The following is a 12,601-nucleotide window of genomic DNA, read 5'->3' as shown; positions in this document are numbered from 1 at the left end:
GACAACATGGCCACTTTCCCCCATGCCAGTCTCTTCTCCTTTTTTGGCCAACTCTTTCTTGCTGGTTAGAGGTAGAGTGAGCACCCATGGTTTCTCTCATAGCATTCTCTGTCTTCTGAGAAATAAAATTGTCAGTAGGACAATAGGTTTATCAGCTGCTCTGCTTCTATCCAAGGAGACATTGACAAATAGCTCCATTACATCTGAAGTCTCCTTCTGGGCCAGTTTTGTGACCCATGTTAGGAGGGTCTACCAACTCTCCCTCCATACACATCCAAAAATAAGTGTAGTTTTTGGCACTCAGGCTCTTCATCCACCCCATCTAGAAGACGTTTTTATTAGAACAAGGCACACATTTAGTTTCCTCACTCCAGACGAAGTTCTGGCTCACCACGCTTTAGAGGAGCTCTTACTTCTTCCCAGTCATGGGACAAAAGGAAGGAAGAGTACAGTTTTATTAAAGGTATGCAATGCACACCAAAAGCCTTGCTGAATGGCTTTAGAATGAGAGAAGTTTCCTTCCTATCAGTGCAGGCTGTGTGTTACCAGTGACCTCTCGGGATATACAGGAAGCCAAGTGGATGAGAATCTTTTACTATGTGGATAAGTGCACCCCACAGCCAAGTATGAACTTCTAGTGTTCAATGGCTAGTAGCAAACAATCCAGCCACTGACCAGTTTCAGAGAAAAGACAGCCATGGATGCAAGCAGGATCCAGGATGGTCAGCACCCTGGGCCAACCCCTCTGCTTCCCAGTGCCAGGGAAGGCTCTGGAGAGGAGCTGCCCTTTCATTTGGGGATTTCCTCCCAGGAGTTAAATCTCTCCCTCCTAGCTCCACTCTGAAACCAAACTCAGGTCTCTGGTGCCTCACCAAGTTTCCTGTCCACCTTGATTTCCTTCTAACCTCACAGGTCCAGTTTATGCCTACTGCCTAAGGACAAAGTCACTTAGGTAAAGGAAGGTCTCAAAAGCAAGTGACTTCTTGGTAAGGTGACTCCTCCTTCACCCTGAGGTCGCACATGGCTCCAGTACCTGAGAAGTGGTCCATTTGGATGATGTTGCCAGGAGTCAAATCTCAAAATCCTTCTTAAAACTATGCTTAGCTATTCCACAAAGCTCCCTTCAAATGATGAAAAAGAAGAGTGAGGCTATGAGAGCAGAGAGATGGCCACATCACATCCAGGTGGGTACAGCACCAACAGGGCTCCCTGATCACACACAGCACAATAAAGCCTCATGGCAGAGACAGACAGGAGGAGCTGCCCAGGGTGCTGTGCATATGTCACTGCTAATGTCTGCAATTATTGTAATTACACTGCTAGCTCCTTATCTTTGACCTGTATATTCCAAAAGGCCCACCTCCCACTCTTGTCAGTCACAATACTTCATTTTCCCATATACTTAAAAACTGGTTATATTACTCAGACCTTAAAGGTATTGTTTGTCATCTTTCAGGGTACCAGTGACTATAACAATTCTATGGTTTGAGTGTCTGGGGTGATATACTGAATACTATTTTCACTTTATTAACAAGCACCAAATAAATCAACTTAAAAATTATTTCCCTCAGTCTTCCTTTACATTCACTTTACTATCTAGAACGATATTTCCATAGAGTATATTTGCTTTGCTCATTTCATTCATAGTGTATCTGTAGGTCTGGATTGAGCATATTTCCTGTAGTGACAAGCACTCTATTTGTAGGAACTATTTAGGTCACTGGAGTGGAGAAAAAGAGGCCGCTATTTAATAGAAATGGCATATATCCAAATATAGATGCAGTTTTCTGAACATCTATTGAACATCAATAATGATGAGACTGTTACAGTTTCCCAAACCCTAGACCCAAACCTTAAATGATTAGTCACTTTGTTTTAACTGACACAGGGTTTAACCCAGGAAAACAAGTTTCCTAACCAAAGAAAGTAAGTCTTAAAAGTATCTTACTTCTGCTTTAGAAGTAACACAGTCTCTTCAAAAGGCAAGTTGTTTCAATGTAAATTATTTCCCAACAAAAATCGCTTCGGAAGAAGCTATATGATTTGAACCCTAGCGCATGCACAGTAACTGCTTTTAGAGACAGAGCGAGCATGACAAATATTTTCAGTTGTCAAGGGAGGAAGGAATGACCCACCTAAGAAATGGAAACTAACGAATAGTAATATGACACTCCCCCTTGGTTCCACTGGGCGCTAGCTGGGGCTGCTACACACAGCTAACTTCCTTTGGTCGGATAAAGGCGAGGCTGTGCAAGAGCTGAATAAAAGCGGCCTCTCTACCCACTGGCCCCAACAATGTGTTGGGGGATGGCAAGCAAGGACCTCAAAAGAAAGGGGCACTGGAAATACACTCTACTGTTGCCATTCATTCATTCGTCATGCGCTGGGGGCTTAATTCTCCAACTATGACTCAAGAGCCCATTCTGACCCCACACCTCTGTCCCCATTTCTAGCCCTAGGCCTCACTCGCTCATCAAGAAGATGCTTATTATAGCTTCGCTCTTCTCCCTCCCTTCCCCGGGTCCCCAGGCCACGGTGACAGGATAAAGCCAGCCAGAGGAGTGCCTTCACAAGAGCAAGGAAAGAAGGCTCAGAGTACACAGTGAAGGGGTTCCAGGGACCTTCCTGCCAGCGTGGGGTAGAGCCAGCCCCTTCTGGGGCGGCCGCGCCCCGGGGCGAGGCTGCGGGCACCTGGGCACCGCGCTAGGGGCGGGAACCTGAGGTCACGCCGGAGCTGGAGAGAGAAACAGCAGCGAGGGGATTCCGCACAGGGGAAGTGGGCGCTGCAGGATGTCCGAGGGCTGCGGGACGCTGGTAACAACACGCGCACACGTGCTGAGGACCGCTAGCACCTAGGTGGTGGGAGCAGGGGTCCCGGCGGCATTGAGGAGCCGGCGGGGCGGGTTACCTGATGAAGGTGGTCTTGCCCGTGCTGTACTGGCCCACCAGCAGGATCATGGGCTTGTTATCGAAGTCGGCGTCCTCCAGCGCTGGCGAGTGGAACTCGTGGAAGCGGTACGCCTCCTCCAGCGGCAGCACCTTGCGCAGGTAGAGCGAGCGCAGGCCCCCAGTCACCGTCTGCACTGCGTCCGCGCCGCCCGCGCGCTCGCGCCCGCCAGCCTGCCGCCCCATCCAGCTGAACATCCTTATGCAGCCGGTCTGCCCGTCGCCGGTTCGCTCCCCTCGCCCACCCTCTCACACCCCGCGCTCAGTCCCCGCTCAGGGCTCGACCCTCCCCGGCTGGCACTGAGCAGCTCCGGCCCCTCTCGCCGCCGCCCGAGCTGGCCCCGCCTCGCGCAGTCGCAGCCAATCGCTGGTCTCTGCGTCACGACAGCTCGTTTACTATTCAGAAGGCTCTCTCAAGTCCTTCCTCATTGGGCCGCTGCCAGCGCGTCTCAGCCAATGGAGAGGAGGTTCTTAATGAATTATTGATGACGGAGTCCGTCGGCGGACTGGCGGGGGAGAGGGTGTCTCCACAGCCCCGGGGCTCAGACTGGTCTCGGAAGCGCCCCCTTAGGTCGCCGGGGCCCCACCTCTGGCCAGGTGGCGTCGGCTTCCGGGCAAATCTGAGCTGGCAAAAATGAGCCTCCGGAGGCTGCTGAGTCTCCTAGGAAGTTTACTCTTCCCAGGCTTATGATACTGGGGACAAAAGTTCGGAAAGTTGACAGACAGGTTCTTTCTACTCTCTGGAAGGTTATTATTTACATATTTTGTTAGTGAAGAGATCTTGACTCAAGGACATACTGACAATATTTGACTAAGGGGAAGAAGACTCCAATCTGCTTGGGTAGATGTTTCTCCTACTTCACGCTGCCTCCACTAAGTTCTGGATGAATTGAAGGCCTCTTGCCCATAGTTTTCTTTATTTGATTTTCTGTAACATTAAAGATTTAATCATCATCCTCATTATTACCATCTAATTACCACATGTTGACATGTAAAAGAGTTACTGTTGCCTCTTAGTTGTCTCTGTTTCCAGATTAAAAGGACGTATCAACATTGAGACTGGGAGAAGCAATCAGCCATCACTTCTGGCAACAGCTTGAGAATATTTCTCAGTTGTTTTAGAGCATTTCTCAAATGTCACCCACAGAGCCACCTGCATATAAGAATAACCTGGGATACTTGTTAAAATGCAGATTTCAGGTCATCACCCCCAGACCCACTGAGTTAAAATATTGAGGAGGGATGGAGCTCAACAAGTGCTCCCAGGTGATTCTGACGTACCCTAAGTTTGGGGGAATATGATGCACAATAGTACTTCTCTAACTTGATAGAAATGCAGATGCTGATTCCGGGGTGTGGGGCATGGGTTGAGACACCAGACTGCGTTTCTAATAAGCTCCCAGGTGCTTCCAATGCTGCTTGTCCATGGGCTATACTTTGAATGCGAGGGCTGTGGTGAAGAGAGAACAGGACTTGGCATCAAAAGACCTGGGTCTGAATCCTGATTACATATATTAATGGCTATGTGGCTTTAAATGCAACCAGCTACCTCTCTGCCTCAGTTTCCTTGTTTGTAAAAGTGGGAACTCCTTTGGAGTTGCTGTGTGGATTAAATATTTAGAGGAAGCTGTATGTAACTAGGGAAGTGAAAAGAAAGCCAAAGGAAAATGAACTTAGATATTGTCTCATGTCAAAATAAAACAAAGATTGAAATGTGAAAATAAAGGAAAACCATAGAACTACTAGAAGAAGGTATTTGTGAAGATTTATAAAATTTTGAAAGGGAAAGCTTTTCTGGTCAAAACCAAATACAGAAATTACGAAAATAAAGGTTGACAGGTTTGTCAACAAAAAAGTAACAGCTTTAGTGTATTAAAACAAACAAACAAACAAACCCATATAAACGTACTCTTTACCATATGATCCAGAAATTTCACTCCTTCGTATTTATTCAAATAAGTTGAAAGCATATATCTGCACAAAAATTGCACATGGATGTTTATAACCCTTTATTCACAATTGCTAAAAGTTAGAAGCAACCAAAATGTCCTGTACTAGGTATACTTCACTATGGTACAACCAGATGATGGAGTATTATTCAGTGCTAAAAAGAAACACTCTATCAAGCCATGGAAAGACATGGAGAAACCTGAAATCCACATTACTAAGCAAAAGAAGACAATCTGAAAAGGCTACATGCTGTATGATTGCAACTATGTGACATTCTGGAAAAGGCAAAAATATGAGGACAGTAAAAAGATCTGTGATTGCCAGGGGTTCAGAAAGAGGGAAGGGTGAATAGGAAGAACAAGAAGATTTATAGGGTAGTGAAATAATTCTGTACGATAATGTAAAGGTGGACACATGTCATTATACATTTGTCCAAACCCATTGAACATATAACACCAAAAGTGAACCCTAAAGTAAACTATGGATTTTGGGCGATAATGATGTGTCAGTGTAGACTAGGTTCATTGATTATAATGAACTGTGGTGTGGGATATTGGTAGTGGGAGGCTATGTACTGAGGAGGCAGGAGGTGCATGGAAACTCTCTGTACTTTATGGTCAATTTTGCTATGATTCTAAGACTGCTCTAAAAACTTCTATTAAAAATAGTATATATAAAAAATAAATTCATAAACAAAGGTAAAAGGCAAAAGACAAATTGGGAAAAATATTGCCAGACATATATAAGAAATATATTTAATGAAGGATATTAGACCTTTAAAAAGCTACCATAAAATTATTAAGAAATGAATACTCCATTATAAAATAAGCAGAGGACATTGACAACTAACAAAACAAACATTAAATAATCCTAACCTCCATTAATGATCAAAGAAACATAAATTAAAAATAAATAGGTAACATTAAGAATGGTAGACTTTTGGGGCACCTGGGTGGTTCGGTTGGTTAAGTGTCAGACTCTTGATTTTGGCTCAGGTCATGGTTTCATGATTCGTGAGATCGAGCCCTGAGTTAGGCTCCACACTGACAGCACAGAATCTGCTTGGGATTCTGCCTCTCTGCCCCTCCCCTGCTTGCACTCTCTCTCTCTCTCTCAAAATAAATAAACTTAAAAAAGAAAAAGAATGGCAGACTTTTATTTTTTAAAGACAATGCCTAATGTTGCCAAGAGTGTAGAAAAAGGTACCACCTCAGACACTGCTGGATATGGTGCAAACTGGCACTTTTCTGGAGTCCATACTTATCAAAAATCTTGAAAATGCACATTCAAGTCTTCTGCAACATCATACTTAATGGTGAAATAACTGGATGTTTTCTCTCTAAGATTAGGAACAAAGTAAAGATGTCTACTCTTATCACTCTGATTTAATGTTATACTAGAGGTTCTAACCAGTATCCAGAAAAGCAAAGCGTATTCCAGGTTAAATAAGAAGAGGTAAAATTGTCTTTATTTGCAGAAGATATGACTATTTATGTAGAGAATTCTATGGAACCTACAAAAAAAAAGCTACTAGGACTAATAAGTGGGTTTAGGAAGGGTACTGGATAGAAGATACATATACAAAAATCAGCTATGTTTTTGTATACTGGGAGTGAGTTGGACAGTGAAATAAAAAAAATCAGTGTCATTTGTAATAGATTCAAAAATATGAAATACTTAGAGATAAATCAGATAAAAACTGTACAAGGTGTATACACTAAGAACCACAAAGCATTTCTGAGAGAAATAAAAAAGGCCTAAATAAATAGAGATATATACCATATATCATGCCTATGGATCAGAAGATTCAATATTGTTAAAATGTCAATTTTCTCCAGACTAATATATAGACGTAGTGCAATCCCAGCAGGCTTTTTTTTTTTGTAAGATTGACAGGCTGATTCTAAAATTTATATGTAAATGCAAAAGACCTAAAGTAGCCAAAATAACTTTGAAAAAATTAACAAAGTTGGAGGACTTACGCTACTTAATTTCAAGACTTATAAAGCTATGTAAATTAAGACAGGTGGTATTGGTAAAATGATAACAAATAGAGTTCATAAATAGACCCCCACATATATAGTCATTTGATTTTTGACAAAGTGCAAAAGCAATTCAATGGATAAAGGAAAGTCTTGTAATCCATAATGCTAGAACAATTGGATATCCCATGCAAAACTATAAACTTTGATCCATGCCTTGCACTGTATATAAAAATTAACCCCAAATGACTATAGACATAAAGGTAAAACTTAAAATTATGAAACTTCTAGAAGAAAACATAGTAGAAAATCTTTATGACATTATGCAGGGAAAGGTTTCTTTGGTGATACCAAAAGCATGATCCATAAAAGAAAAAAATTAATAAACTGGACTTCATCAAAATTAAATACTTCTGACCTTTGAAGGATACTGTTACCAGAATAAAAAGGCAAGGCAAAGAGTAGGAAAATATATTTTCAAGTCACATCTATAGTAAAGGGCTTGTATCTAGACTATAAAAAGACCTTCTTAATTCAACAGTAAGAAACAATCCAATTTAATGGAAAAAATATTTGAACAGGTACTTCACCAAAGAAGATGTATGGGCAAATAAGCACATAAAAAGATGTTAAACATCACTAGTCATTAGGAAAATGCAAATTAAAACTACAACAAGATGCTACTACCTCCCTATTAGAATGCCCAAATGAGAAGACTGATCGTATCAATTGTTGGTGACAACGTGTAGCAACTAGAACCGTCATACGCTGATAACGAAGTGTAAAATTATACAACTCCTTTGGAAAACAGTTTGACAATTTTAAAAAAGTTGTTTTTAAGTTTATTTATTTTTGAGAGAGAGAGAGAGAGAGAGAGAGAGCGAGCACACATGCATGCACAAGCTGGGAGGGGCAGAGAGAGAGGGAGACACAGAATCCGGAGCAGGCTCCAGGCTCTGAGCTGCCAGCACAGAGCCCCACGCAGGGCTCAAACTCACAAGCTGTGAGATCATGACCTGAGCCGAAGTCGGATGCTTAACTGACTGAGCCACCTAGGCACCTCAGTTTGGCGATTTCTTAAAAAGTAAAGCATATACCTACCACACGACCCAGCGGCAGAGGAGCATAGGGAAGAATTACAAAAGGCATAAGAAAAGTTTTGAGGGTGAAGGATTTGTTCATTACCTTGATTGTGGTGATGATTGACAGTTGTATACACCTGGCCACATTAATCAAATTGTGTTCTTTAAATATGTATGATTTATTGTGTATCAATTATACCTTTATTAGTTGTTAGAAATACTCATACTTCTAGACTCAGGAATTTTATCCTCAGGAAATAATCAATGTAAAGCTTTATCTAAAGAATGCTTATCAGGGGCGCCTGGGTGGCTCAGTCGGTTAAGCGGCCGACTTCGGCTCAGGTCATGATCTCACGGTCTGTGAGTTCGAGCCCCGCGTTGGGCTCTGTGCTGACAGCTCAGAGCCTGGAGCCCGTTTCAGATTCTGTGTCTCCCTCTCTCTCTGACCCTCCCCTGCTCATGCTCTGTCTCTGTCTGTCTCAAAAATAAATAAACGTTAAAAAAAATTAAAAAAAAAAATAAAATAAAGAATGCTTATCAGCATAACACTTGTAAGAGTGAAAAGCTATAATTAGATGTTCCCCCATGGAGGATTAATTAGATAGGTAATGGATTCCTATGCAGTCTCTGAAAGCTGTGTCAAATAAAAAGAATATTAATAACCTGGGAAAATACTCAGAATATATTTTTAAGTGTAAACAAGGCAGATTACAGAAGTGAATACATTCAATTACTATGGAAAACAATATGGCAATCCCTTGAAAAATTAAAAATAGAACTATATGATCCAGTAATCCTACTTCTAGGTATATATCCGTATATATCCAAACAATTTAAAAGTAGGATCTCCAAGAGATACTTGCACATCCATGTTCACAGAGGCAGTATTCACAATAGCCAGGAGGTGGATGCAACCTGTTTCCATTGATGGATGAATGGATAAACAAAATGTGCTGTATATATAATGAAATATTATTTAGTCCCCAAAAGGAAGGAAATCCTGTCACATGCCACAATCTAGATGAACTTTGAGGACACGATCCTAGGTGAAATAAGCTAGTTACAAAAAGACCAATAGTATATGATTCCACTTATCTGATGTATCTAAAATAGGCAAATTCACAGAAACAGAAAGTAGAATGGTGGTTACCAGGGGCTGGAGGGAGGAGGAAATGGGGACTTGTTCCTTGGTATAGAGCTGCAGTGTTGCAAAACGAAAAAATTCAGGCGGTCACAACAATGTGGTCATAGTTAACACTATTGGACTGTGCACTTAAAAATGGTTAAGGTGGCAAATTTTACATTATGTATATTTTACCAACAATTTAAAAAAATGAATGTATAGCAGTTTTGTACTATTATAAAAAAATCAAGGCATCTAAGGAAAATTTGGGAAGGATAAACCCCAAAATAATAATGATCTCTGGGTTTTGGAATGATAAATGATCTGAGTTTTCTTCTTGATACACTTCAGCATTTTTATTTTCAGATTTTACACAAGAATCATGTTCTTGTTTTATTTATTTATTTTTAAATGTTTATTTATTTATTTTTAAGGGAGAGAAAGGGGGGGGCAGAGAAAAAGGGGAGACAGAATCCCAAGCAGGCTCCATGCTGTCAGCGCAGAGCCTGATGTGGGGCCAGAACTCACGAACCATGAGATCATGATCTGAGCCGAGGTCAAGAGTCAGACCCTTAACTGACTGAGCCACCCAGGCATCCCTCATGTTCTTGTTTTATAAACAGCAATAAATTTGAAGGAAGAAAAAATTATTGCCTTTAATCTTTAAAAACAATAAAAGTTCTGAAAGAGCCTGGCCCAGAGAACACATCATAATGTCTTACTCTTCTTCCTTCTCTGTATTCATAAAGCTCAGCCCTGGTTTTTGTGTTCTTGATCTGTCCTCGGTGGTGTGGGAGAGAGACTGGTGCTTCCCAGAATAGTCATTTTGCGTCCATTTGCAAGTTGTGATCCTCTTTCTAGTTATTATATATATATATATGTACATATATATAATATATATATATTTTTAATTTTTTTAATGTTTATTCATTATTGAAAGATAGAGACAGAGCATGAGCAGGGGAGGGGCAGAGAGAGGGGGAGACACAGAATCCAAAGCAGGCTCCAGGCTCTGAGCTGTCAGCACTGAGCCCAAAGAGATCATGACCTGAGATCATGACCTGAGCCGAAGTCGGACGCCCAACCGACTGAGCCACCCAGGCGCCCCTTTATATATTTTTAAGTTTGTTTATTTTGAGAGAGAGAGAGCAGATATGAAGGTGGAGGAGGGGCAGAGAGAGAGGGAGAGAGACAATCCTACTACCAGGCTTGATCTCAAGGGCTGTGATATGACCAGAGCTGAAACCAAGAGTCGGATGCTTAACTGACTGAGCCACCCATGTGCCCCCGGTTTTCTTTCTTCAGACTAAAACAATCCCAATTTCAGTCAACTTTTCAAATGAATCCAATTGTGGTTTTTTTCAGGTTAAATCTTATTTCAGGTAGTTTTACAGGGAGTGACATTAGTTACCTGGATTTTTGTTGTATTAAATAATTCTTGGGTGCCTGGGCGACTCAGTTGGATAAGCATCTGACTTTGGCTCAGGTCATGATTCTGTGTCTCCCTCTCTCTCCCTCTGCCCCTCTCCTGTTCATACTGTCTCTCTCTCTCTCTCTGTCTCAAAAATAAATACACATTAAAAAATTAAATAATTCTTAAAATAAATATTTTGGTAAGACTCAACAACTCTCTTTGCTATATGGAAACTTTATTTCTTTATTTTTATTTAAAAAATTTTAAGGTTTATTTTAGAGAGAGAGAGATAGCATGAGCAGGGGAGGGGCACAGAGAGAAGGGGGACAGAGGTACTGAAGCAGGCTCTGTGCTGACAGCAGTGAGCCTATGTGGGACTTGAACCCACAAACTGTGAGATCATGAGCTAAGCCAAAGTCGTACACTTAACCGACTGAGCCACCCAGGGGCCCCATTATATTGAAATTTTAATTGTAATTCTTGTGGAAGCTTTTTTTTTTTTCCCTTCGTCTTGTTTTTGGTACTTTGATGTTCACGAGGTTTGCTCTAGATTGTGTTCAGTGATTGGCTCTAAATGCCTACCAAGTCCAGTGTCTTATTCTGATACTTAAAACATTTTTTTTTCAACTTTTATTTATTTTTGGGACAGAGAGAGACAGAGCATGAACGGGGGAGGGGCAGAGAGAGAGGGAGACACAGAATCGGAAACAGGCTCCAGGCTCTGAGCCATCAGCCCAGAGCCTGACGCGGGGCTCGAACCCACAGACCGCGAGATCGTGACCTGGCTGAAGTCAGACGCCCAACCGACTGCGCCACCCAGGCGCCCCTTATTCTGATACTTTAAATTCCAGAGTGGTTCAAGGCCTGAGAGACACATGCTGAAGAGATTAGAGGAGGTACTGTGGCCTGGGAAGATTCCCCTTCATTCCCAGACACATCTCTCCTTTCTCTGTGGCCACTTAGCCAGGTCACTGCTGCCACTTGGAGATATAGCTTATAGGACATGCAGGTAGAGATGTCCTGTAGGTACTTGCAGTAAGACTGCCAGCTGCCTCTAAATTGTCCTTCTGTTCAGAAACAGAACTCTCATTTTCAGCTGGACACATTGCTGCCCAGGTAAGAACAAAATTTTCCAGTCTCTCTGCAATTCAGTATGATCACAGTATGATCACCAAGTTCTGGAGGCTGATATGTTACCTGAAGGATGTGTGGGACTTGCAAGAAGTCTCCTTTAGAAAGAAAAGTGTTCAATCTTGCTCTCCCCTTCTCTCTTGTAGCCTGGGATATAGTTATGATGGCTGGAGCTGCAGAGCTCATCTTGGACCGTGAGACCAAGGACTATGTACGGGATGGTAAATCAGAGCTAGAAGGAGCAGAATCCGGGATGAATCATGGAAGCGCCGTGCCAGCCGTGGACTGCCTCCCTTGGGCTTCTTTTACAGGCATGTGTTTAAGCCACTATTTGTCAGGTCTCTCCTAGTCAGAGATGAAAGTAGTTCCTAATTAACACTGAATTTGTTACTGGAAATGGAGTCTGCAGTAATAGAACCCAAAATGTGACATTCATTTAGTGCAAGAGAGGGAAAGTCAACATTAAGGATTCAATTATTGCAGGCTGGGATTTCAAATATAGCCACATATATTTTTTGACATGCCTCCTCTCAAGAGGAGATGCTCTTTAATCTTATCAAGAGGGATGGATCTTTGTCCCCTCCCCTTAAATCTAGGCTGGCTTGTGAAAGCTTCTGCCAATAGAGTTACTGTGGAAGTGAGGGTATGGGACTTCTGACACCAGGTCATAATATGCCATGCACCTGCCACTGTGTGATATCACTCTTGGAGCCCTGAGCTGCCATTTAAGAAGGCTGATTATCTTGAAACCACCATACTAGGGAGGTCACATGAAGGTGGACTACAGTCAATCAAATGGAAACTGTCCTTCATCCCTCTCCGCCCTCCCCACTCAGGCATCAGACCTGTGAATGAAGGTACCGTCTCAGAGGCGGATCCTTCAGCTCCAGCTATTCCAGATCCCAGCCATCTGAGTCCTCCCCAGGCAGTCCAAGTCATTTGTGCTGAGGCCCCACACATGTATAAGCGTTGT

The 12,601-nt window shown here is 42.3% G+C and overlaps 1 protein-coding gene across 1 annotated transcript in view; it reads right to left on the bottom strand.

The window, feature by feature from the left end:
* Positions 1-3,317, bottom strand: part of EHD4 (EH domain containing 4) — an 87,713-nt gene extending 84,396 nt beyond the window's left edge. Inside the window, exon 1 of the mRNA XM_043554170.1 lies at positions 2,909-3,317. Within this exon, the coding sequence (XP_043410105.1) occupies positions 2,909-3,144 (236 nt within the window). The 5' untranslated portion in view covers positions 3,145-3,317. The remainder of the gene's footprint in view (positions 1-2,908) is intronic.
* Positions 3,318-12,601: the final 9,284 nt, after the last annotated feature.

Source organism: Prionailurus bengalensis, chromosome B3 (assembly GCF_016509475.1).
Source record: "Prionailurus bengalensis isolate Pbe53 chromosome B3, Fcat_Pben_1.1_paternal_pri, whole genome shotgun sequence".
Lineage (NCBI taxonomy): Eukaryota > Metazoa > Chordata > Mammalia > Carnivora > Felidae > Prionailurus > Prionailurus bengalensis.
Note: the sequence above shows the minus strand (reverse complement) of the source record. Positions and strands in the feature narration are given on the sequence as shown.